The sequence below is a fragment of the Ahaetulla prasina genome, chromosome 1 (genome assembly GCF_028640845.1).
Source record: "Ahaetulla prasina isolate Xishuangbanna chromosome 1, ASM2864084v1, whole genome shotgun sequence".
Classification (NCBI taxonomy): Eukaryota; Metazoa; Chordata; class Lepidosauria; order Squamata; family Colubridae; genus Ahaetulla; species Ahaetulla prasina.
This window is the reverse complement of record NC_080539.1, coordinates 190,054,871-190,081,686: the sequence shown is the minus strand read 5'-3', so window position 1 is coordinate 190,081,686 and position 26,816 is coordinate 190,054,871. Positions and strand designations below refer to the sequence as shown.

General features: G+C 48.1%; 1 protein-coding gene across 12 annotated transcripts in view; it reads right to left on the bottom strand.

Annotated features, from left to right (window-relative positions):
• The window catches only part of LRRFIP1 (LRR binding FLII interacting protein 1), a 283,628-nt gene that overhangs the window by 217,616 nt on the left and 39,196 nt on the right, over positions 1 to 26,816 (bottom strand). Inside the window, exon 1 of one of the 12 annotated variants that reach the window (XM_058185720.1) lies at positions 14,167 to 14,311. The exons of 10 other annotated variants lie outside the window; for them this stretch is intronic. In XM_058185720.1, coding sequence (XP_058041703.1) covers positions 14,167 to 14,184 — 18 coding nt within the window. In that variant the 5' untranslated portion in view covers positions 14,185 to 14,311. Of the gene's footprint in view, positions 1 to 14,166; positions 14,312 to 26,816 lie in introns of those variants that run through there. One more of the 12 variants, XM_058185758.1, reaches the window with a different exon arrangement.

Here is a 26,816-nt window from a genome sequence, read left to right as displayed (position 1 = left end):
GTTGTACCTTGATGAAAGTATCTTTTCTTTTATGTACACTGAGAGTATATGCACTAAGACAAATTTCTTGTGTGTCCAATCACACTTGGACAATAAAAAATTCTATTCTATTCTATTCTATTCTAAAAAAGCAGTCAAAGTGTCAGGCCTGGAAACCATACTAGACTTTAGGTTTCCAGACACTGCCACATTTTTCCCGAGGGGAAGAAGGGGGGCTGAGGGGTATGGTAACATTCTTCAGACGGTCAAAGTCGGGCAGTTTCCAATACCGTGTCATGCCTTTTGGCCGCCAAGGAGCTCTAGCTGTTTTTATGCAACTAATTAATGAAACCCTGCACCCCCACCTCTACAATAGAGTTCTTGTCTACTTAGATGATATTCTTATCTACACAAACAATATCGAAGAACACATCAAATTGGTCAGACAAGTCCTTAAAAAGCTCCTAGCGGCCAAACTATATGTCAAACTTTCCAAATGCGAATTCCATAAGGAATCCCTAGACTACCTAGGTTACCGGATATCAAACAAAGGTATCGAAATGGACCCAGGAAAAGTAAAAGCAGTGTTGGATTGGCAACCGCCACGCACACGTAAGCAACTTCAAAGCTTCTTGGGATTCGCGAATTTTTACCGCAAATTCATTCCTTCTTTCGCAGAAGTAGCTCTACCATTAACAGAATTGTTAAAAACTGGACCATTACCCGCCAAACCCAAACCTACCCAACCCCTACCTTGGACAATGGACTGCCAACGTTCCTTTGAACACCTGAAACGCCTATTCTCCATGGAACCAATTCTTCAACACCCAGACCCAAATAAACCTTTTGTGGTCCAAGCTGATGCAAGTGATGTAGTAGTAGCCGCTGTCTTATTACAACGAAATACCGACAACAATCTAATGCCCTGCGCATACGTGTCTAAAAAACTGACGGACACTGAACGCAGATGGGCAGTTTGGGAAAAGGAAGCCTTTGCAGTGCGCTGGGCACTCCTCTCCTGGAGACACTTCCTTGAAGGGGGAAAAGAACCATTTGAGGTGTGGACCGACCACAAAAACCTCGAATACTTAAAAACCCCTCGAAAGCTTTCTCCCAAACAAGTTCAATGGGCTCAGTTTTTCAACCGGTTCCATTTCACCCTCAAATACATCCCCGGCAACCAAAATCTCCTGGCTGACGCCCTATCTAGGAAACCACAATTTGACAGCCAACGCGAAGAGGTAATACATGCGATGATTCCCGATAGCAAACCGGCCAGCCAAGCAACTATTCGACCGCATTCACGCCGTAGTACTAACATCCCACCAAATAAACTACTAGCGGAATTAAAATCAGCACTCACTGACGATGCTTGGTTTAAAGAAAACTTGCCACACCTCACCTTAAAGGATGGGATACCCTGGAAGGGAACCAAGATTTATGTACCCGTTTCTATGCGGCTGCCTATACTACAAAGAAGCCACGACTCTCGCCTAGGAGGTCACTTTGGATTTTTAAAGACTCTCCATTTAGCTAGAAGACAATTCTGGTGGCCAAAAATGAAATCAGATGTCGAAGACTATGTCAGGAGCTGTGCTACCTGCGCCACCATGAAGTCCAGACCAGGGAAACCCCCTGGACTCCTACAACCCGTAGCCGAACCCACCAGACCCTGGGAAGAGATTGCCATGGATTTTATTGTTGAACTCCCATCTAGTGGGGGAAATACAGTGATATGGACCGTAGTGGACTTGTTCTCTAAACAGGCCCATTTCACTGCGTGCAACAGGTTGCCGTCGGCAAGAAAATTAGCAAAGCTCTTCGTCAAACACATCTACAGACTGCATGGAGTTCCTAAAAGGATAATATCCGACAGGGGTGTTCAATTCACAGCCAAGTTCTGGAGGGAGTTCCTACGGTCCATTGGGTCGTCTCAAGGACTTAGTTCTGGGTTCCATCCGCAGACCAATGGAGCGGCTGAAAAATTGAACTCGATGGTGGAACAATACATACGGTGTTATGTAAATTACCAACAAGAAAACTGGTCAGATTTGTTACCATTTGCAGAGGTCGCATATAATAATGCTGTACACAGCAGCACGGGGTTAACCCCTTTTCAAGTAACCTCTGGCATGGACTTCGTTCCAATGCCTGAACTCCCTGTGCAACCCCCCACTTCCGTTTCCCTAACGGACTGGATAAATTCGTTAAAAAAGGTTGGGAAAATACAAAAAAGGCCTTAGCTGTAACAGCTCGGAATTACAAAGCCCAAACTGACAGACACCGTTCCCTTCAACCCCCTTTTCGCATTGGAGATAAAGTCTTTTTATCTACGAAGTATCTGAGGTTGAGAATACCCAGAAGGAAATTCGGTCCAAAATTTTTGGGTCCTTTCCCCATTGTAAAAATTATTAATCCCGTTACCGTCCAACTCAAGCTCCCTCGAATGTTGGGGAAAGTACACCCGGTATTCCATACCAGCTTATTAAAACCTGCTAGACAGTCTGGTCTGAGACCTCAACCTGCCGCTCCCCCACCACCCTTGATAATCGAAGGTGAAACCCACTATGAAATCAAGAAAATCTTTGACTCTAGACTATACAGATGTCAATTACAATATTTAGTCCACTGGAAGGGATATCCATTATCTGAATCTACTTGGGTCAAAAGTTGGAAAGTAAATGCGGACAATTTGATTAAACAATTTCACGACACTTTCCCTGACAAACCTAAAAAACCTCTTGGAGAGGGGAGGGGGGGTAAAAGGGAAGTGTAGACCATTGACACTCTTCTTTATCAACTCTTTTGTTTTCTTTCCTAGGATATAGCTTCTTTTCCAAGGGGGGGACGCCTGTCAGGCCTGGAAACCATACTAGACTTTAGGTTTCCAGACGCTGACCCATTTTTCCCCTGAGGGGAAGAAGGGGGGCTGAGGGGTATGGTAACATTCTTCAGACGGTCAAAGTCGGATGGTGTTCACATCTGCAGGAAGAGTGGCGAGAGGATATTCGAATGAACTGGGAGAACGTGGGACCATGTGACCATCAAAGGGGTCAGGGGGGTGGGACTCTTGGGGGTTGTATAACTGGGAAAAGAATCCGGAAGTTCAGTTTTGGAATTTCACTCATCGTGTGCCAGTTTCCTCATGCTAGTAAAGAACTCTTAAAGACAATGGCTTCTGAGTTTTCTTTATGCAGAAGAGGTTTTTCTGGAACCTTGACACAAAGATAGTGACAGCTTACTCCCTCTGACTATAGCACGAAATTTATTTTAATTTTTTAAACATATTTATTTAACTGTGCAGGACTGAGCTAGATTTTAAATTACTGGTTTTAAATTGGGTTTTATTTTATATTTTTAATTCTAAATTAACGGGCTTTTTTAGAATAAGTTTTTTAATTGTTTTTATATTGTATTTATATGTTTTTAAATGCCTGTACACCGCCCTGAGTCCTTCGGGAGATAGGGCGGTATATAAATTTGATCAATAAATAATAAATAAATAAATATTTCATTTATTGATTTTTACCCCCCATTTATCATTTTTATAAATAAATCAAGGTTAAAAACATATCTAATGGTCCTTCTTCAACCTATTTACCCACAACAACAATTCAGTGAGGTAAGCAGGCTGAAAGTCTAGTTGCCTGTGGAAGAAAAACCTTTGGGATAAGCTGGTGAAGAGAGAATAACTGATTGAAAGTCATCCAGCTAGCTTACATGCCTAAAGTGGGACTAGAACTTACAGTGTCCCAGATTTCTAGCCTAGTGTTTTCTTCATATTTCAATTTATTCTTGTTTTTCCTTCAATAACACCCATCAATCTATTTTTCACAACCAACAATGCAATCTCTTAACTCCCAATTTTATACTAGATTCTTCCCTTCTCCCTGTTGAAAAAAAAAACAAATCTTAATTCTTTAAGGACAAACACCATAATATGCAATACTTATTTTAGCACCTTTTACAGATATAAATAAATCTACGGAATTTAAATGAAGTTTTGATTCCACTGAAACTTACACTATTAAGGAATACCGAAGGACTGGATAGTTTGTCAAGGAGTCCAATATGCTACTGGGGAAGAGCAGAGGGCTAGTACTAGTAGCGCCAAAAGGAGTGAAGCGATTGGGCCAAAGCCAGAAGGACACTCAGCTGTGGATGCACCTGGTGGTGAAAAGAAAATCCTATGCTATAAAGATTTTTTCTCCATAGGAACCTGGAATGTAAGATCCAAGAATCAAGACAAGCTGGACATGGTCAAACAAAAGAAGACAAGATTGAACATCCACATCTTAGGAATCAGTGAACTAAAATGGACAGGAATGTGTGAATTTAATTCAGATGACCATCAGGTATACTACTGCAGGCAAGAATCTCTGAGAAGAAATGGAGTAGCCTTCCTAATCAATAACAGACATGGTTGTCTGAGAAAGCTTTGCAAAATACCTGAGGAAAAAGGGAAGTGAAAGGCAAGGGAGAAAGATACACCCAATTGAATTCCAGAGAATAGCTAGAAGAGATAATAAAAATACCTTCTTAAATGAACAGTGCAAAGAAATAGAAGAAAACAATAGAATAGGGAGGACCAGAGATCTCTTCAAGAAAATTGGAGATATCAAGGGAACGTTTCATGCAAAGATAGGCATATAAAGGACCAAAATGCCAGGGACCTAACAGAGGCAGAAGAGATTAAGAAGAGGTGGCCAAATTATACAGAAGAACTATACAAGAACAAGCTTAACATCCCTGATAACCACGATGGGGTGGTCACTGACCTCGAGCCAGAAATCCTAGAATGTAAAGTCAATGGGCCTAAGGAAATCTGAGCAGCAACAAAGCTAGTGGAGGAGACAGTATTCCAGCTGAGCTATTCAAAATTTTAAAAGACAATGCAGTAAAAGTGCTACACTTAATTTGCCAGCAAATTTGGAAAGCTCAACAGTGGCCACAGGATTGGAATGGACATTGGTCCTACCTGAATGTCCTTTCTCTGTTGGCGGGACCAGCAGCCAGGCATGGGGAGTGACTCGGTCTGTATCCAATGGGATCGAGTCTGCTAGTTGAAAAGCACCTCCTCCTCCTGGTGCCTTCCAGCTTTCGGACGAGGATGATGCGGCAGACCGACGCACTGAGCTGTAAATTAGGAACTGCAAGAATATGTTATTATGCCCTCCCCCCCGGCATATGACCATGAGAGCCCGTATGACCTCCATAGAATACAGGAACCGGGCGTTCAGGGAGGGGCTGGCTGCTGGTCCCGCCAACAGAGAAAGGACATTCAGGTAGGACCAATGTCCATTCTCCAGCAGGGCGGGACCAGCAGCCAGGCATGGGACATACCAAAGCAAGTCCTATCGGGAGGGATCCGCCCGGTCCGGGTTAGAACCCCTTTCTAGGACCCTTTGGAGAACCCTGCGGCCGAACGCCGCATCAGCAGATGCATAGGAATCGATCTTGTAATGGCGTATGAATGGATTCGGAGAAGACCATGTGGCTGCTTTGCAGATTTCTTCTAATGGAGCCTGGGTGGCCCACGCAGCTGAAGTAGCCGCGCTTCTAGTTGAATGCGCAGTGATGCGACTTGGAATAGGAATTCCCTGAATCTGATATGCTCTGGCAATGCATGCCTTAAGCCATCTACCAATGGTAGAGGAAGATACCTTAAGGCCGATAGTGGTAGGTTGAAAGGACACAAAGAGAGCCTCCGTCCTCCTGAGACAGGCGGTACGCTTGATATATATACGGAGGGCTCTCCGGACATCTAGGGTATGCCAGGACCTTTCCAGCCGGTGTACCGGATCTGGAGAAAAGTCGGGAAGAATGAGCTCTTGTGATCTATGGAACAGTGAGTTAACTTTAGGTAGGAAGGTAGGATCTAGCCGGAGGACCACCCTATCTGAGTGAAACACGCAGAGATCCGCCCTGATGGAAAGGGCAGCAAGTTCAGAAATTCTGCGAGCTGAAGTAATGGCTACTAGAAAGGCCACCTTGTATGTCAAATATTGCAGGCCACACTCCCTCAAAGGTTCGAAGGGGCCCTTGGTGAGGGAAGTTAGAACCTTTGTGAGGTCCCAAGATGGGTACCTGTGAACTACTGGAGGACAAGGTTGGTTGCTCCCCTCAGAAATTGACGGATGAGGGGTTGGTGGGCTAGGGAGCGTTTGGCACCGCAAGTTAAAATAGAAGAGAGAGCAGCTACCTGTCGTCGAAGCGTGTTCGCTGCCAGACCTTGTTCCAATCCGTGTTGAAGGAAGATCAGGATAGTGACCGTAGAAGCGGTGGTAGGGTCTATGTTCTTGCTTGAACACCAGGTGTAGAAGGTGCGCCACGTCGAGCCGTAGATGCGAATGGTGGAACTACGACGAGACGCCTGGATGGTGTTGGTGACGTTGGCAGGTACATGTCTCTTCCTCAGGAGACTCCGCTCAAGCGCCAGGCGGTCAGCTTGAACCACTGAGGGTCCGGATGAGTCAGCTGCCCTTGGCTGAGCGAGATCTTGGTCTGAGGAAGTCTCCGCGGGGGAGCCACTGAGAGAGCCACCAGGTCCGCAAACCATGGGCGCCGAGGCCAGTGTGGAACCAGCAAGATGAGTTCCGCCTGTTCCCTCAGCATCTTCCTGATAACCCTGGGTATTGTTGGAATGGGAGGGAAGGCATAAAGGAGGCCGGGGGGCCAAGGGCTGCGCAGGGTGTCTATGCCCTCCACCCCCTGGACTGGGTACCTGGAGAAGAATCGATCCAGTTGACGATTGTCTCGAGTGGCAAAGAGGTCTACCAGCGGGTTCCCGAAGCGGCGCGTGATCTCGAGGAACATATCCGGATTCAGCCGCCACTCCCCCTGGTCGACTGAGACTCGGCTGAGCCAGTCGGCCTGTGTGTTTGCCACCCCTGATATATGAGAGGCCCGTATGGACCTCAGGTGAGCCTCCGCCCAGAGACCCAGTTGCACCGCCTCTTGCAAGAGAGGCTGAGAGTGGGTTCCCCCTAGGCAGTTCACATGAGCCTTTGTGGCCACCTTGTCCATTAAAATTAGAATGTCTTGATTGAGAACAATGTTCTGGAACGATAGTAAGGCCAGATGAATGGCCCTGAGTTCTAACCAGTTTATGTTGTGGGTCAGGTCCCCTGGGGACCACTGACCCTGAGCCATGTTTGATCCCAGATGGGCGCCCCAGCCATGAAGACTGGCATCTGTTGTCAAGATTAGGCGTTGGGGTTCCCTGAACTCTCTGCCCTTTGACAGGGCTGGGGAGATCCACCATAGAAGGGAGTACCTGACTTGTTCTGGAAGTTGGACAAGTATTGGTGACGTAGCTGTGTGTGCCTTTTGATAGGGGAGTAGGAATCACTGCAGAGTCCTGCAGTGGAGACGAGCCCAAGGTACAATGCCGATGCAGGAGACCAGTTTCCCCAGGAGTTGGGAAAGGGTCTTTAAAGGAGTAAGACGTCTCTTGGTTACCCCCCTGACTAGGTTCTGTAATTTGGTGAGACGCTCCTGTGACAGATAGACCCAGCCCTTGATCGTGTCTATGATGGCCCCTAAGTGTTGGATTCGATTCATAGGATGTAAGTGACTTTTGGCCCTGAACGGTTGTGGACAAATCCGCTGCCACCAGGGTCTATGTCCGAGATTGGATAAGGAGATTGTCCAGATAAGCTTGGATTCTGATTGGAATGGCCTGGAGATGAGCTGTGAGGGCGGCCATTAGTTTTGGGAAGACCCTGGGGGCCGAGGAGAGCCCAAATGGAAGGGCACAATGTTGGTAATGGAGACCCCCGTGGCAGAGGCGGAGGAATCGTCTGTGAGCCGTAAGGACAGGGGCGTGTAAGTATGCTTCCGTCAGGTCTACTGACGTGAGGAAGTCCCCCTCCCTGATGCTCTCCAAGATGGACTGGAGTGCCTGCATCTTGAACCGCCTGTAGATTATGTGGCGGTTCAGAGCCTTCAGGTCGAGGATTGCTCTCCATCCCCCCGAGGGCTTTGGGACTATGAACAGTCGGGAGTAAAACCCCTGACCGTGCTGGACTCGTGGCACTGTTTGGATGGTCTGAATTGAGAGAAGATGTTTTATGGCCGATGCCACGAGCAGCTGTTTCGTCGGGTCGCAAGATAACGGGCACCTGACGAGAAGACCCGGAGGGATGGAGAGAAATTCCAGGGAGAGACCGAACCTGATTGTCTCCCTGACCCAGGAGTCCGTGGTGGACTCCTCCCATTGGCTGGCGAAGAGCGCCAGTCTGCCCCCAATGGGAGGGACGGGCAAGCAGTCAATGTGAGCGTCTGAATGGCCGACCTCTCCCCCCCCCGAAAGGGCCGCTTGAAGGAACCCCTCTGACCTTGACCTCCCTGTCTATCCTGCCTATCCTGTCTACCCTGTCTGGGGGAGAAGGGTCTTTGGGTTCTGAAGCTTCCAAAGTTAGAATCAGTCGCCCTGAAGGGATGAAAATATGGGGTTGGCCTGGAGTCTGAACGGCGGGACATGCTTGGAAGGATCTTGCGCTTGTCCTTGGTCTCTATAAGTAATGGATCCAAGGCTGCTCCAAAGAGTGAAGTCCCCGAATAAGGGGCTGAGGCCAACCTCCATTTGTTTTTGGCGTCGGCTTGCCAACACCTAAGCCAGAGAAGGCGGCGTGAGGATACTGTGGAACCAATCGATTTGGCAGCAAATCGAGAAGCATTTAGGGTGGCATCGGCTGAGTATTCGATGGCAGCTATAATCTTGTTTAGGTCCTGATGTGACCGGGAGTCAGTGACTGGTAAACGGTCACGCAATTGTTTTAACCATAAAAGGGCAGCCCGATTAAAGAAAGAGGCCGAGGAAGAGGCCCTAACGGCCCAGGCTGCCGCCTGATGACTTCTAATCAGGGTTTGTTCGGCCCGTTTATCTTCCGGGCGAAGGGTTTCCTCTGGAGGTCCTGTGACCACAGATGGTCCTGCTAATGCAACTACTGGGGCATCAACTGTGGGGATTTGCAGTAATTTAAGGAAGTTAGGTTCCAAATTATACAAGCGACGGTCCAAGGCATTAGGATTAGGACCAGTTATAGGAGAGTTCCATTGCCTATCAACTACTTCCACAAAGAGTTTAGGGGCAGGCACCTCTTCTGACTCGACCACCGGAACTGAAAACAAGTCCATGGGTGGATCAGTGGTCTCCGAGGTGGGAATTGGGGCTGGTCGGGCCACTCCCAGTCGGGTAGTGACCTTGGCCTTGTGTACCGAAATAGTTGTGGGTTGAAGAGACCCACAAAGGAGGGTTGGTCTGGGACCAAATCCTCATCCTCAGAGAGGTTCTCATCCCTAAGGTCCCCTTCATCCACCAGTGAGGCCCTAGATGGAGAATGAGCCTGGAAATCTTCGGCTTGAGCTGTGGAGCAGTCCTGCACCAAATCGTGACTAGTTTGGGATGCTACATATTCTGAAACCCATGAATGGGTTCTTGCCTGCCTGGAAGCAGAAATACCCCTCTGAACAGCAGCTGCAATCATTTCTGCCATAACTGCAGGGTCATTAGCCGCTGGGGCAGCTGCCTGGAGACTTACAGGCCCCATAGGAATAGTGGCTCTAGAAGAAACCTCTGCTGACTCAAGTACAGGCGGGGCTGCAGGTAAAACATCCATTTCAGATACAGAAATAGGACAGAATAAATCAGAAGTGGGCAGAGGTTGGGATGAGTCTACAGATATATCAGGAGATAAAGTTAATGGAGCCCCAGGAGTCTGCACAGGAGGTTGAACTGGTAAGGAGGTGGATAGCTGTTCCTGTATAGTATCAGCAGATTCCTTCACTGCCCTAGCAATGGCCCGATCTATAGCCTTCTGGCGTTATAGGGCCTTCCTTTCAGAAGTCTTAGAAATAGCCTTTTGGGGCTTGGAAATGGGGGATTGAAGTGTCTCTGACCTTGTGGGTGCATGAGAGCTTGAAGCACTAGGCCCTGGGATTGGACTGGTCTGATGTTGCTTCCTTTTACTAGGCCGGACTGGAGGAACGGCGGCCACCTTGAAAGGCCTAACCGACAGTTAGGCCTCAAACCCCACATGGACAAGGCCTGGATGCGAGGCCTATGAGCCTCTAGAGGCCCAAGCCAAGGCCTATTACAAAAATGACCTAGGACAAATTATAATTAAATTACCATTTAAATAAAAATACAGTGGGGGAATTTTTCCATTCTCTAGGGCCTACAAGATGATAGAGTCTTTTGCCATGTGGCTAGTAAAAACCGGAGGTGGCTAAGAAGGTAATCATACTCACAGACTGAAGGCCTCAGTGGGTAGCCGGAGAGCCCGTCAAAGATCGATGCAGAGGCTCTGCTGAGTCACCCGAGCGATCGGGAATGAAGCCCGGGAGCGCCCACAAAGATCCGGTGACTGGAAATTAGGCCCATCAATGGCCTGATTAAAGACGCCCCAGAGCTCAGGCAGGGGCAGGCTGGCCGGCCTAGACCCTTTTATGGGTAGGCCAGGGCGATCGGGAAGCACCCGGGAGCGCCCAAACGTAATTTTAATTAAAGCCGCCACGCGGCTGTGTGTTAAATTCGGCAGCCGCCGAATTTGCCAGCCATGGGGAGGCGAAATTGAGTCCTATCAGCCTCCCCGTTCTTCCAGCAGCTTCTTATGCTGTCCCCAGCGGTATCGGGCTGAATCGCCCTTCTCGCTGGGGAGGGGGAGAGCTCACCTATAATGGGAGCCTCAACCCCGACACCAGCAGCTGGGAAGGAATAAATAGGGCTGAATCGCCCTCCTAATTACTAAAAAATAAAATAAAAAATGCTTACTTCCCGATGAACTCAAAGGGAAGCAGCTCCGAAGTGCGTCTGTTCCCAATCAGATCGAGTCTGAAAGCTGGAAGGCACCAGGAGGAGGAGGTGCTTTTCAACTAGCAGACTTGATCCCATTGGATACAGACCGAGTCACTCCCCATGCCTGGCTGCTGGTCCCGCCCTGCTGGAGAAAAGGTCAGTTTACATTCCAATTCCAAAGAAGGACAATGCCAAAGAATGTTTATTTATTTATTTATTTATTATTTATATTTATATACCGCCCTATCTCCCGAAGGACTCAGGGCGGTTCACAGGCGCTTAAAAACACATAAATACAGAATAAAAACAATTAAAAAACTTATTTTAAAGCCCGTTAATTAAAATATACCAATAAAACCCAATTAAAACCCATAAATTTAAAATCTAGCTCAGTCCTGCACAATTAAATAAGTATGTTTTAAATAAGTATGTTCAAACTATCGCACCATTACACTCATTTCACATGCTAGTAAGGTTACGCTTAAAATCCTACAAGCTAGGCTCCAGCAGTATGTGGATCGAGAACTACCAGAAGTACAGGCAGGATTTCGAAGAGACAGAGGAACTAGAGATTAAACTGCCAACATACGCTGGATCATGGAGAAAGCTAGGGAGTTCCAGAAAAACATCTACTTCTGCTTCATTGACTATGCTAAAGCCTTTGATTATGTGGATCACAACAAATTGTGGCAAGTTCTTAAAGAGATAGGAATACCAGACCATCTTATTTGTCTCTTGAGAAACCTACAGTATATGCGGGTCAAGAAGCCACAGTGAGAAGTGGACATGGAACAACTGATTGGTTCAAAATTGGGAAAGGAGTCTGGCAAGGCTCTATATTGTCGCCCTGTCTATTTAACTTATATGCAGAGCACATCATGAGAAAAGCAGGGCTAGATGAATCAAAAGTTCGAATTAAGATTGCTGGGAGAAATATCAACAACCTCAGATATGCAGATGATACCACTCTATTGGCAGAAAGCGAAGAGGAACTAAAGAGTCTCCTGATGTGGGTGAAGAAGGATAGTGCAAAAGTTGGCTTGAAACTCAACATTAAGAAAACTAAGATCATGGCATCCGGCCCTCTCAATTCCTGGCAAATAGATGGGGAAGAAATGGAGGTAATGACAGATTTTATTTTCCTGGGCTTCAAGATCACCGCAGATGGGGACTGCAGCCAAGAAATTAAAAGACGCTTGCTCCTGGGGAGGAAAGCTATGGCAAATCTAGACAGCATTCTAAAAAGCAGAGACATCACCCTGCCAACAAAAGTGCGTATAGTCAAGGCTATGGTTTTCCCAGTTGCAATGTATGGCTGTGAAAATTAGACCATTAGAAAGGCTGAGCACCAAAGAATTGAGGCCTTTGAACTATGGTGCTGGAGAAGACTCCTGCAAGTCTCTTAGACTGCAAGACAATCAAACCAGTCAGTCCTAGAGATCAACTGCTCTTTAGAAGGCCAGATCCTCAATATGAAATTCAAATATTTTGGCAACCTAATGAGAAGGAAGGACTCACTGGAGAAGAGCCTAATGCTGGGAAACATTGAAGACAAAAGAAGAAGGGGATGGCAGAGAATGAGATGACTGGATGGAATCACTGAAGCAGTTAGGCATGAGTTTAAATGAACTCCAGAAGATGGTAGAGGACAAGAAGGTCTGGAGGACCGTTGTCCATGGGGTCACGATGGGTCGGACACAACTTCACAACTAACAACAACCACCAACCGGAATGATTACTACCTAGATATTGCTTTTTCCAAAAATAATTTAATGTTAATTGACAATAAGCTAGAGTTTCTTTTCATATTCTCATTCAGCATACTTAAAAATTGAAGCAAATGACTCTGTATTGTTGTTGGAACATCAGGCTGATTTTAGGTGACTGATAAAGTAGCCATTAAAAGAAATATTCTAATTATATAGAAAATTCCAATGTTGAAATGGTGGTGGTGTCCAATCTTTCTTTGCATTTATTTCTGTTTATGTAAGGAAATAACTAAATATCCAAGCATCCAGGAACTTCCATGTTATGAATGGAAGATTACTACCTTCAATCGCCCTATAGCTTCTACTGACATTGTATATATGCAGCTCTTCATTCTCATGAATGGTTAATGTAGATTTTATTTTCCTTCTGGTTTCTGCTTTATGTTATTTAAACTACCCAGTTTGCTAGCATTTAAGTATTCAGAAAAATATTTATTTTTTCTTTATTCTGTGTTGAAGCAGTTTGACAGATTTTTCACCTAGAAAAAGCTAAATCAAATTTTAGTAACATCCTCCCCTAACAACTGTGTAATAAAGGCTTTTTCATGTGATTAAAATATTTTTATCTCCTTTCAATAACTCCATGAGAACAATTCTAGAGAATAGAAAATGCTTGCTCACTGCTTTTACTCTGCTGGATTTCTTTTAACTGACTTTAATGGCACTGCAATTTCATGTAGGAGATAATTGACGAAGTTATTTTTTCAGAACAAAAGTGATGCATTTGTTAACTAAAACTCATTTATAAAGTGTTTCCATAATAATAAAATACCAATACAAAGAACAATTTTCCATCAGTGCCAAATCTATAAAGGTACTTATTCCACTTCATTAATACTTAAGTATTAAAAAACACATTACAAACACATTACATATTTGTACTCAAGCTCTTGTAGACTGAGTATTCATCAACTGTTGGAATGGAAATTTTTAGTAACATTTGTTTTGAAAATTGTACTGCTTCACCTTCCTAGAGTTAGTATTGATTCATAGGTTACGTATAACTTTCCCCTCTAAATAGTTTAATGAAATGACATTATAGTACATTATTTGTACAAAATACATCATTTATCATTTATCGTTATATGAAGAGCAGCAGCTAATCATAACTTGAATTGATCTCTAAGACAAGTAGGCAATTAATCAGAGACTTAAATGAAGAACGAAACTGGGGAATCAAAAAACTTTGTTCAGTTTTAATATTAGTTTTCTGGTACATTATTCAAATGAAGAGACAAGATAAGCAGCATTTGAGCATCTTACCAGTATTTGAAATCTAGTCTTAAGAATTCAAAAATGAATTGCAGAAACTATTAATCTTCTAAACAAAACAAAACCGGGAAATAGAAGCTTTATAATTCTATATAAAGATTTTTAAAACTATCATTTCATTTTTATATTTTATCTGTTTATTTGAGTTTTAAAGTTTCTCTATCTAAAAATCATTCTACTTCTGTTGTAGGAGCAGCCAAAGTAATAAGAAGAAATTAACTGTGTTGCTTCTAGAGGTTTCTCTCTCTTTTTCCTCTCCAAATCTTCTGAAGAAGATCGAGAATTATCCAAAATGTTCAGTTCTCAAGTTTATGAAAAATATTTCCTTTTGTCTCCCACTCTTACCTTCAAAATCCTTAACATGAAGTATATTAGGCTTCCCAGAATGTACACTGGAAATATATGCTTCCATTTCCCAGAGTGTATACTGGGAAGAAAGGGAAGCAATCATTTAGAACACTACTCCACCCCACCATTAGCTGCAAATCCTGATGCAGCAATTATTAGGCTTAGAACAATGCAGAAACAAGCACAACCTGATTTTCCTCCTTTCAGAGACACAAATTACAAATATAATTGCAACATGTCAGAATTTCTACCAGCCCAACAGGAAGGAGGAAAAATGCTGCCGTCAACGCCCTCAGACAAGCTTCATAAGGAAGTCAGGAAAAGGTGAAGGTAAAGTTTCTCCGTCCATTTGTGTCTGACTCTAGGGTGCAGTGTTCATCTCCATTTCTTGGCCGAGGGAGTCAGCATTGTCCAAAGACAATGGTCAGGTGGCCAGCAAGGGTATATGCCAAAGGTGCACAGAACACTGTTATCTTTCCACCCAGGTGATACCTATTTATTTTGCATGCTTTCAAAACTGCTAGATTTTGCAAGAGTTGGAGCAAGAAATGAAAGCTCCCACATTGTGTGGTGCTTGGGTTTTGAACCCAGGCTGTCAACTTTCCAGCTGACAAGCTCAGCGTCTTTAACAGCATACCTTGGGAGTCAGCAAGTTTTTTAGAAACATTGTAAGATAGCAATTCTCAGTGCTAATACAGAACTTTGCTCATAAAGTCTCATTTGTACACAGAAAGTCTCAATTTCCGCGGACCTTATGGGTATTACGGAAACCTGGTTGGGCCCAGAGGGGGAGGTCCCCCTTGTTGAGATGTGCCCTCCAGGTTTCCGAGCATTTCATCAGCCGAGGGTCCAAGGTAGGGGTGGGGGGGGTGGCGGTTGTTATTAAGGAGGATCTAGAGCCGAGGGAGACCACTGTTCCTCAGATTGCCGGCTGTGAATCCCTCTATGTGCGGTGGGGCCATAGGAATCAGTTGGGCTTGGTGATCGCGTACCTGGCTCCTTGCTGCGTGACCACAGCCCTGCCCGAGCTGTTGGAGGTACTTGCTGCTGTGGCGGTTGAGACCCCCAGACTTATAGTCATGGGGGATTTTAACCTGCCATCAGTCGGCTTGTCATCGACGGCAGCTCGGGAGTTCCTGGCTTCCATGATGGCCTTGGACCTGATTCGAGTAAATGATGGCCCTACGCACACGGGGGGAGGCTCTCTGGATCTGATTTATATCTCTGGACAGTGGTTAAATGATCTGGTGTTAGATGATTTAGTAACAGAACCAATGTCATGGTCGGATCATTTTCTCCTTCGCCTAGACTTCCGAACCGCCATTCACCACCGCAGGGAGACGGAACCTATACGGTGGTTCCGTCCCAGGCGCCTGATGGACCCTGAGAGGTTCCTGACGGAGCTTGGGCCATTCCCTGAGGAACTGGCCCACGGCACGACTGAGGAACTGGTCGTGGCCTGGGAACAGGGCGCGGCCGGGGCCTTGGACCGTGTCGCGCCTTTGCGGCCTCTGACCCGGCGTAGATCTCGTCCGGCCCCTTGGTTCTCCGAGGGGCTGAGGGAGATGAAACGCCGGAGAAGACGCCTGGAGAGCACCTGGAGGTCCAGTCGCTCCGAAGCTGATCGGACACTAGTTAGGTCCTATTCTAGGACCTACCTAGTGGCAATGAGGGAAGCGAGGCGTTTACGCCCACCCTCATTGCGTCGGCAGATAATCGCCCGGCCGCCCAGCCTGGGTGACCCGCCTCCTACATCAGGAGGTGGGATGACCCTTGCAGGACGAGCCGAGGAGTTTAGCGGTTATCTATACAATAAAATCGCTCAGCTGAGGGACGGTCTGGACCGAATTTGGGATGATCCAAGCGAGGGAGAGGAGGCACGTATTGTTGAGCACATTTGGGATGAGTTTGACCCTGTGGCTCCCGAGGACGTGGACAGGTTGTTGGGGAGGCTTCACGGCACGACATGTTTACTGGACCCGTGCCCTTCCTGGCTGGTACTAGCCACTCAGGCGGTGACACGAGGCTGGCTCCAGAGGATTATCAACGCTTCTTTGTTGGAAGGGGTTTTCCCTGCCGCCTTGAAAGAGGCGGTGGTGAGACCCCTCCTTAAGAAGCCCTCCCTGGACCCAGCTATTTTGGGTAATTATCGTCCAGTCTCCAACCTTCGCTTTGTTGCGAAGGTTTTAGAGAGTGCCGCGGCGCGACAGCTACCCCAGTACCTGGATGAAGATGTCTATCTAGACCCGTTCCAGTCTGGCTTCCGACCCGGATACAGCACGGAGACAGCTTTGGTCGCATTGGTGGATGATCTCTGGAGGGCTAGGGACAGGGGTTATTCCTCTGCCCTGGTCCTATTAGACCTCTCAGCGGCGTTCGATACCATCGACCATGGTATCTTGCTACGCCGGTTGGGGGGATTGGGAGTGGGAGGCACCGTATATCAGTGGTTCTCCTCCTATCTCTCCGACCGGTCGCAGACGGTGTTGACAGGGGGGCAGAGGTCGACCGCGAGGTGCCTCACTTGTGGGGTCCCTCAGGGGTCGATTCTCTCGCCCCTTCTGTTCAACATCTACATGAAGCTGTTGGGTGAGATCATCAGTGGTTTCGGGGTAAGATACCAGCAGTACGCTGATGACACCCAGCTGTACTTTTCCACCCCGGGCCACCCCAATGAAGTTGTTGAAGTGCTGTCCCGGTGTTTGGAAGCCGTACGGGTCTGGATGGGGAGAAACAGGCTCAAGCTTAATCCCTCCAAGACGGAGTGGCTGTGGATGCCGGCATCCCGATTCAGTCAGCTGCAGCCGCAGCTGGCTGTTGGAGGCGAGTTATTGGCCCCAAAGGATAGGGTGCGCAACTTAGGTGTCCTCCTGGATGATCAGCTGTCGTTTGAAGACCATTTGACGGCCGTCTCCAGGAGGGCCTTCCACCAGGTTCGCCTGGTTCGGCAGTTGCGCCCCTTCCTTGATCGGGATGCCTTATGCACAGTCACTCATGCGCCTGCTACCTCTCGCTTGGATTACTGTAATGCTCTACATGGGGCTCCCCTTGAAGTGCGCTCGGAGGCTTCAGTTAGTCCAGAATGCAGCTGCGCGGGTGATAGAGGGAGCTACACGTAGCTCCCATGTAACACCGCTCCTGCGCAGACTGCACTGGCTGCCTGTGGCCTTCCGAGTGCACTTTAAGGTGTTGGTTATGACCTTTAAAGCGCTCCATGGCTTAGGACCTGGGTACTTACGGGACCGCCTGCTGCTACCACACGCCTCCCACCGACCCGTACGCTCCCATAGAGAGGGACTTCTCAGGGTGCCGTCCGCCAAACAATGCCGGCTGGCGGCCCCCAGGGGAAGGGCCTTCTCTGTGGGGGCGCCCACACTCTGGAACGAGCTTCCCCCGGGTTTACGTCAAATACCTGACCTTCGGACATTCCGTTGCGAACTGAAGACATATCTCTTTATCCGCGCGGGGCTGGCTTAAATTGGATTTTTAATGTGAAATTTTATTAATTTTTAAACGGGGTTTTTAGTTTACGGTAATTTTAATTTCAGGCTAATTAAATAAGTTTTTTAAAATGGTATTTTAATCTGTATATTGTATTGTTGGTTTTATCTTGCCTGTACACCGCCCTGAGTCCTTCGGGAGAAGGGCGGTATAAAAATCAAATAAATAAATAAATAAATAAATAAAATAAAATTTCCAACACATTAAATTGTTAAGACATGTTCCTCTATTGTTTTAAGTTTTAAAATTAAAGGTCTGTAGTTTAAGACTCCACACACTGGCAGGTGTTACTGTGCTCCAATTCCAGTTATGAGGTGCATCTACAATGATATTTGCCCAAACTCTACTTATTATTAATTGGGTACATGAAAATTAGGCTGTCATTTTTCTACCCAAGCATCTATATATATAAAAGCGAAATACCACTCACACATCATCACAAAATCTCCAGAACCATAAAGCCTACGAACTTGAAATTTGTCACTTATGCTTCTCTTGGCTTCTAGGTATTAAGAAAGGATTTTTTGAAATGACCATCAGAGCATTAGTATTTCCTATATTATTATTAACATGCTCTGATGCTAAGGAATTCTACTCCCCCTCCCAACCTGCCTCTTTTTTTCTGGTTGTTGTTCTTCTTGACTCTTACTCTCTATTTCTTCCCTACTTTCTTGTTCCTCGTCTGTAGTAAAATGATGCTCAAAAAATTCATAGGCTTTATCAAGAGTATCAATCCTAATCTTCTTGTCCTGCCACTTAATCAAAATTCCTTCTGGGATGAGCCACCTAAACATCACATTATACTTGATCAGTTGAGTAGTTAAGAATTGGTAGTGTCTTCTCTGTTCCCTGATTCTTCTAGGGATCTGCTTTAGCGTTTGGATTTCTCTTCCTATATAAATCATTGGTTCATCCCTTGTTTTCTTGTATATTTCATCTCTTATTGTCTTCCTAATAAACCTCATGTGTATCTCTGTTGGTAATTTATGCTTATCATCGTTTCCTGAATCATGAGGAGAGTTGACTGCATAGACTGTATGTTCAGTGTGGAGCTTGTTTTCTCCACACCGAGCATGCTGTCTATTGAGCATTGACTTGAAGGGATGATGTTGTTGATGCTGGATTTCATGAAGTTTTCTTTCCTATTTTAGTAATAGTCATTGTGTTTGTCATTTTTACAACCCGAAAAATACTCTTCCAAAATAACATATATAAATTTCTATCCCTCTTTGAATCTTTCCCCTTTTTCTACAGTAATTTCTCCAAGCCCATACAAAACTCTAATATTCCATATAATATTAAATACTGATATAGTGCTATTATAGAGGTGTAAATATCAATTAATATGTTTATACATTAATATGACTATATTAATAAATATATAAGCATATATATATACATTTATACATTCAAGATTATATAATATAAATATACCTTAAATTTTAACAGTGATTGATATTCCTTTATATGTTATAACTTTATCAACCTCTTAGTCAAATCTTGGAATTATATACACTTTTCTCTTTTTTTAATCCACAAATTTTCCACAACCAAAATAGAGGAAAAAAGGAAAAGAGCCCTCCTTTAATTGATGTTATTGAGGATAATGCATCAGTCACTTTACATCTTTTCTTCTTCTTGCCTCTAGATGGCAGTCTTGTTCTATTTGGTGCAGTCTCTTGTCCAACCACTTTTAAAATTTTCTTACAAAGTTCTATATTCCATCGCAGGCACAATCGCAGTTCTACTCCATAAGCATATAATGTATCCTAAAAATGTTCTTAAATATTATTCCAAAGTTTCTCCTCTCTCCCTTATCTTTCTCAGTCTGCCAACGTCTATCCAATAGTATCAAATGCTCCCACTGCTAATTTGCTGCTGCATCTTGGAGGGGGAAAGTCCTACCCCTCTCTTTGGAGTCCCACTTTTGCTGCTAAATCTGTTTGTAGGCAAATCTTTTTATTGATCCTTAAATTGTCTTAATCCTCACTGATACTGTCACTCCTTTCATCTTCTCTTTTCCCGATCCACATCTGGCTGTCATGGCTCTGGATCCACCATGTTGGCAGATCTTTTCCCTGCTGGCTTTGAGGAGTCCTCTCTCGTCCCAACGGGAGCTCGCCTGTTCTGTTTCCCCCTCCCAACACTTCCAACAAAAAGTCAGTCAAAGGCCTCCTTAAAGTTTATTTACACTTGGCTGGATTCCTTCTGGCACAGAGATGTTCTGGCCACGTCTCCCTACGCGCCTGCCAAAATCTCTGGAGATAACCAGAAAATTATAGACAAAGCACGAGCCACTCACGAACAGATTCTTACATCCAGGAAACAGTTTGCCCGTGCAAATTCACTGCTTGTCCAACACAAAAAGCCAGGAAGCTCCGCCTCCTGCTTTATAGCCCCTGTGGGTGTCACTCCGTGACTCATCATTCCCTGAGCCAGTCCCAAAGCCTCCTCTGCTGCGCGCGCCGGTCATGTCTGCGCAGTCTCGCATTGAGCCAAGATTGTTCTTGGGGCGTTGCCAAATCAGAAGAAGGCCCGGGGTAATCAGGCTTTGCCAGCCCCTCCTCCTCCTCCTGGGTTGGTGCCAGGGAGGGAGAGGGCCTAGGGGAAGCAGGCCTTGCCAGTTCCTCCTCCTCACTCTCTGAATCATACTTCTCCAGGAGTCCGAGTCTGGGAACCTGGGTCACAACATCGCCCTTCTCCTCGTTGGCTCCCGAGTTTCCCCTCTATCCCATCAATCCCTCCAGGATAACCCTTTAAGGCCACCAAGCAAGGAAAATCGGGCAATAACAATTCTCTCATTTGCTCTGCTTTGCCATGACGTCATCACCCGAAGCCTGAGGGAGAGAAGGGGATAGGATAGGGGAGGCTTCTGTGGGGCAAGGCTGAGGGAGAGAAGGGGAGAGAGGCCAATTGTAACTACTCATTAATTTTCAAGCTGTGTCGATCAAGCCCGATCACATATTTTTGTAGTGGAGCATGGGCATTCAGCTAGTAGGCTATATACTTAATGCATTCTTTGTCCTAACTGCTTCAATATTTTTGCTTTAGTCTTTTCCAGTGCACTGCTCCGACATTCCATGTAAGGGTTAATCTCTCAACTATTTGCTCAAGACTGAGTGTAATTTTTTTCTTTTCCATGACTACGCCTCCTGTTTCCTGTTGTCTTCAGTCTTTTTCACTCAGTCTATCGATCAAGATTTGAGTTCAATTCACTGGCAAATAAATGGCAGATTAACTATTTTTACTTTTCTTTATTTGGATTTTTTACCTATTTTGGATTTCTTACTGTTGAAAAAATTACTGAATATCTGGAGCTGCGCATCTGGAGGAGGTAGGAGATAATGATCTCCTTGGCTGATGCTGGTGGGTTAGACATCCCTGGGAAATCCCCCATCCTGGTTGTTTTCTGAAGCAGTGTCCCGTTTGGGTGCCTCCGATGTTCAAATTGCCGCTGGTGGGGGTGTGAGTTGCTGGTTTGCCAGCTGAGCCCTGCTACCATCGCAGCTCCAGCTTTATGTAGAGCGGCTCCGGAGTCACTGACCGGGCCACCAGTGCAAATTCCGAGGACCAGGGAAAGCTTTGCGGTGTTTATTTATTATTTATTTATTAATTAAATTTCTAGACCGCCCTTCTCCCGAAGGACTCAGGGCGGTGTACAGCCTTATTAAAATACATAGATAGACAATAAATTTAAAATAATTTTAAAATGAAATATTTAACCAGCCAATTTAACTAAAAATAACAAAACCAATTAAAATCAGTACAAAATTTAAAATTTAAAATTTAAAAAACTAAAAAATCTAATCCAGTCCTGCGCACCTGAATAAGTGTGTTTTAAGTTCACGACGGAAGGTTCTAAGGTCCGAGAGTTGGCGAAGTCCTGGGGGGAGCTCGTTCCAGAGGGCGGGAGCCCCCGCAGAGAAGGCCCTTCCCCTGGGTGTCGCCAGACAACACTGCCTAGCTGACGGCACCCTGAGGAGTCCCTCTCTGTGAGAGCGCACGAGTCGGTGAGAGGTATTCGGTAGCAGAAGGCGGTCCCGTAAATAGCCCGGCCCTATGCCATGGAGCGCTTTAAAGGTGATCACCAACACCTTGAAGAGCACCCGGAAGGCCACAGGTAGCCAGTGCAGTCTGCGCAGGATAGGTGTCACCCGGGAGCCACGAGGGGCTCCTTCTATCACCCGCGCAGCCGCATTCTGGACTAACTGCAGTCTCCGGATGCCCTTCAAGGGGAGCCCCATGTAGAGAGCATTGCAGTAGTCTAGGCGAGACGTCACGAGGGTGTGAGTGACCGTGCATAGGGCATCCCGGTCTAGAAAGGGGCGCAACTGGCGCACCAGGCGAACCTGGTAAAAAGCTCTCCTGGAGACGGCCGTCAAATGATCTTCAAAGGACAGCCGTTCATCCAGGAGGACGCCCAAGTTGCGCACCCTCTCCATCGGGGCCAATGACTTGCGCCCAACAGTCAGCCGCGGCTGCAGCTGACTGTACCGGGATGCCGGCATCCACAGCCACTCTGTCTTGGAGGGATTGAGCTTGAGCCTGTTTCTCCCCATCCAGACCCGTACGACCTCCAGACACCGGGACAGCACTTCGATAGCTTCATTGGGGTGGCCCGGTGTGGAAAAGTACAGCTGGGTGTCATCAGCGTACAGCTGGTACCTCACACCGAAGCCACTGATGATCTCACCCAGCGGCTTCATATAGATGTTGAACAAGAGGCGAGAGAATCCCCGCGGCACCCACAGGTGACGCGCCCCGGAGCCGACCCCTGCCCCCCCGCCACCACCGTCTGCGACCGATCGGAGAGATAGGAGGAGAACCACCGATAAACGGTGCCTCCCACTCCCAATCCCTCCAACCGGCGCAGCAGGATACCATGGTCGATGGTATCGAAAGCCGCTGAGACGTCTAATAGGACCAGGGCAGAGGAACAACCTCATCCCTGGCCCTCCAGAGATCATCCACCAACGCGACCAAAGCCGTCTCAGTGCTGTAACCGGGCCGGAAACCGGACTGGAACGGGTCTAGATAGACAGTTTCATCCAGGTGTAAGGAAACTGATATGCCACCATATTTCTCTACAACCTTCGCCGTAGCGAAGGTTGGAGACCGGACGATAATTGCCTAAAACAGCCGGGTCCAGGAAGGCTTCTTGAGGAGGGTCTCACCACCGCCTCTTTCAAGGCGGCCGGAAGACTCCTCCACCAAGGAAGCACTGTAATTGCCTGGAGCCAGCTCGTGTCACCTCCTGGGTGGCCAGCACCAACCAGGAGGGCACGGGTCCAGTAAACATGTGGTGGCATTCAACCTACCCAACAACCTGTCCATGTCCTCGGAGCCACAGGGTCAAACTCATCCCATAAAATATCACCAAGACCACCCTCGGACGCCTCCTGAGTCACTGCAATTTTGGTCCAGACCGTCCAAGCTGAACGATTTTATCGTATAGATAACCATTAAACTCCTCAGCACGCCCTGCAACGGGTCATCCCGCCCCCTGGTGAAGGAGGGAACGAGTCACCGAAACAGGGCGGCTGGGCGGTTATCTGCCGACGCAATGAGGGAGGAGGCGAGCAACGCCGCATCCCTCAATGCCACTAGGTAAGTCCTAGTATAGGACTTCACTAGTGTCCGATCAGCCTCGAACGGCTAGACCTCCAAGAACTCTCCAGGCGTCTTCTCCGCGCTTCATCCCCTCAGCCTCGGAGAACCAAGGAGCCGTTTGGGACCTGCGCCGGGTCAGAGGCCGCAAAGGCACGACACGATCTAAGGCCCCCGCCGCGGCCCGTTCCCAGGCCGCAACCAGTTCCTCAGCCGTGTCGTGGGCCAGACCTTCAGGAAATGGCCCAAGCTCCGTCCGGAACCTCTCCGGGTGCATCAGGCGCCTGGGACGGAACCAACGTAATGGCTCCGTCTCCCTGCGGTGTTGAATGGCGGTCAGAAAGTCCAGGCGAAGAAGAGAGTGATCTGACCATGACAAAGGTTCAATAGCTAATTCCTTCAAATCCAGATCTCTCAACCACTGACCAGAGATAAAAATCAGATCCAGAGTGCCACCCCCAATGTGAGTAGGGCCATCAACTACTTGAGTCAGGTCCAAGGCCGTCATGGAAGCCATGAACTCCCGAGCAACTGTCGATGGCGAGCCGGAAGATGGCAAGTTAAAGTCCCCCATGACTAAAAGTCTGGGGGTCTCAACTGCCACCCCAGCAAGCACCTCCAGGAGCTCGGGCAGGGCAGCTGTCACGTAGCAAGGAGCCAGGTACGCGACCAGCAAGCCCATCTGACATCTATGACCCCATCTCACAAAGAGGGATTCGCACCCGGCAATCTGAGGTACAGTGGTCTCCCTCGGCTCTAGACTCTCTCTAATCACAACCGCCACCCCACCACCCCTACCCTGGCCCCTCGGCTGATGAAATGCTCGGAAACCCGGTGGGCACATCTGAACAAGGGGCACGCCCCCTTCTGGGCCCAACCAGGTCTCCGTAACGCCCATAAGGTCCGCGGCACCCCCCTGAATAAGATCGTGAATTAGGGGGGCCTTATTGGCCACGGACCGTGCGTTGCATAACATCAGCCGAAGGCCAGGGCCCTGAGGATCCTGACCATCCGGGGAACGGGAGAAGTTTGAGGGCTCGGGGCGCGCGATCGCCTGTAAACATCGAGCGCGCACCCCCCTAACACAATATGAGCCCCCACTTCCGCCATATCTGCCCCTCCCCCTTACCGTGGAAATAGCACCACCCTCAGCCAATGGAACACCGACTCCCCCCATGACCCTCGGACCCACCAACCCCCCGCCACGAGCATGCGCAGGAACTGGACTCCCCCCCGACGGGTTACCCCCAACACCCACCCATTCCCTCCCACCCCCCAACCCAAGCCCGTCGGTTTCCCTCCCCCCCTTAAAATCCCCTTTAAAACTCCCCTTAAAAAGTCTATTAAAACAGCCAATTAAAAAACCCCTAAGCCTCCTATTTTATGCCACCTCTCGGGACTCCAAAGCCCGTCCTCAAGGTGGGCCTCGATAATCTGAGGCCAGACCCGAGAGGGGCATCTCGCAGGGCAAGTAGGTCAGCCACGGTAAATGTTCGCATCACTGAGACGGTCCGGCCAAGGCCCATCCTGGGCTGGTCAAGTTGGCAGCAAAAGTCAAAACAGATGGTAAAGTGACCATGACCAGTCTGTCCTGATGGGAAACAATTCGAGGTAATCCATGTGCGGTAGATGACCAAAACCGCTGACTCAGTCAGTTCACCACCCCATACAAATGACCTGGGGTGGGCTAAGGAAGAAGGGGAGAGGAACGATGGTAGAGATGTTATAAAGATGGTAAATAGTGGAGGGGTGTCCGCTGGGCCCGCGGGCCTTCCTCCGGCGCTGCCAAATATCCGCGCCACTAGGGCAAGGTCACAGCCACCCTGGGCCTATCGGGCCATCCGCCACTTCAAAACACCGGGGTAGGCCGCCGCCGCCCACCGCCTCCGCCAGGCCATCGCCACCGGGAACGCCCCATCGCCACCGTGAGCAGGCCACTGGAGTTCCCCCAGTTGAGAGGGGACACCAGTCGCCAAACCCGCCAGCAGACCCAGGGCTCACCGGCGCCAACGCCCGACGGAGAGGGAAGGGCCAGGCCGCCGCCCTCGCCACCGCAAGTTCAAAGAGGCCGATGGAGCCCGGGCGGCCCTCCAGATCTTCATTGGGGCGCAGCCCCTCCGGGGCTCCTCCCATCGCCACCGGAGACGCCCAAACTCCAAACCCATCTTCGAAACTGGCCAAGTCTTCCAGGCAGGAGTCCAGGGGGCGCTGCCAACGCCCCCCCACCCCCCGCCGCCGCCGCCGCCAAACCGCCGAAGAAGGCTGGCGGCGGCTCGGCAGGCCGCCAGGCCGCCAGGATTACCTCTGAGGTGCCGTGACTCCGCCGTGATTCCGGGGCTCCTCCCAATGCCCCTTGGAGTCGCACAGCGCCCAGCCACCCTGTTTTCGGGTGGCTGGATCTTCCTCCATCAGGGCGGGGGCCTATGATGGTATTAAGGCCCCCCCAGACCCAAAAAGAGCCCGGAAAGGCCCGTCGCCACACCCCCGATCAGCAGGGCGGCGCCATCTTGGACATGCGCAGAAGGATAATAGGCTTTGTTTGCCTCAGCGCTTGTTTGCTTGTCTGGAGGACTGCAGCGGTGCTTCAAAGCGGCTTTGCTGATTGCACCCACCATTTTGGGAGTGTGATTAGGTTTGGCACCAAAAATCAGTTGTTTCCTGTCATTTTTTCACCATAATCTGGGCGTTGTTGGCGCTGAGAGAGCTGGAGGTTCCAGCAGTTATTTGGGACAGCTGGCATAGTGTTGGGTCCTGTGAAGCGGCAGTTTAAGAGTCATTTGACACTCTGTCTATTTATCTGGTCATTGTCTGGCTTGGATCTTTCTGCTAGTTGTGGAGTTTGCAGTCTGCATCCGGTGATTGCAGCAGCTTCTTGGAGGACAGGTTTACCTGGGAGCAACGTGGTTCTTATTTACTGAGATAATTAAGCCCAGCCATCTGATTGACCTGGCATTATCTCTTTGGTGACTGGGAATTTCCCTTGCCACAATTCTTTCTGATTGCAGACATATTCCTTGAAGGAGTTTTTTTCTGGACTTATTGAGAAGGAATTTTTCTTCTATATCCCTCTCAATTTCTGATTATCATGTCTGATTCTGATTTATCTTCTGACTTGGTGCATCTGCACGGTAAGTGGGAGGGGCAGATATGGCGGAAGGGGGGGATCGCATCGGTTTAGGGGGTCACGCGTTCGATGTATACAGGCGATCGCGTGCCCCGATCCCCCTGACTTCTCCCGTTCCCCGGATGGTCAAGACCCTCAGAGCCTGGGCCTTCGTCTGATGTTATGCAACACACGGTCCGTGGCCAATAAGGCCCCCCTAATACATGATCTGATTCAGGGGGGTGCCACGGATATTATAGGCGTTACGGAGACCTGGTTGGGCACTGAAGGGGGCGTGCCCCTGGTTGAGATGTGCCCACCGGGTTTCCGTGCATTCCATCAGCCGAGGGCCCAGGGTAGGGGTGGGGGGGTGGCGGTTGTTATTAAAGAGAGTCTAGAGCCGAAGGAGACCACTGTACCTCAGATTGCCGGGTGT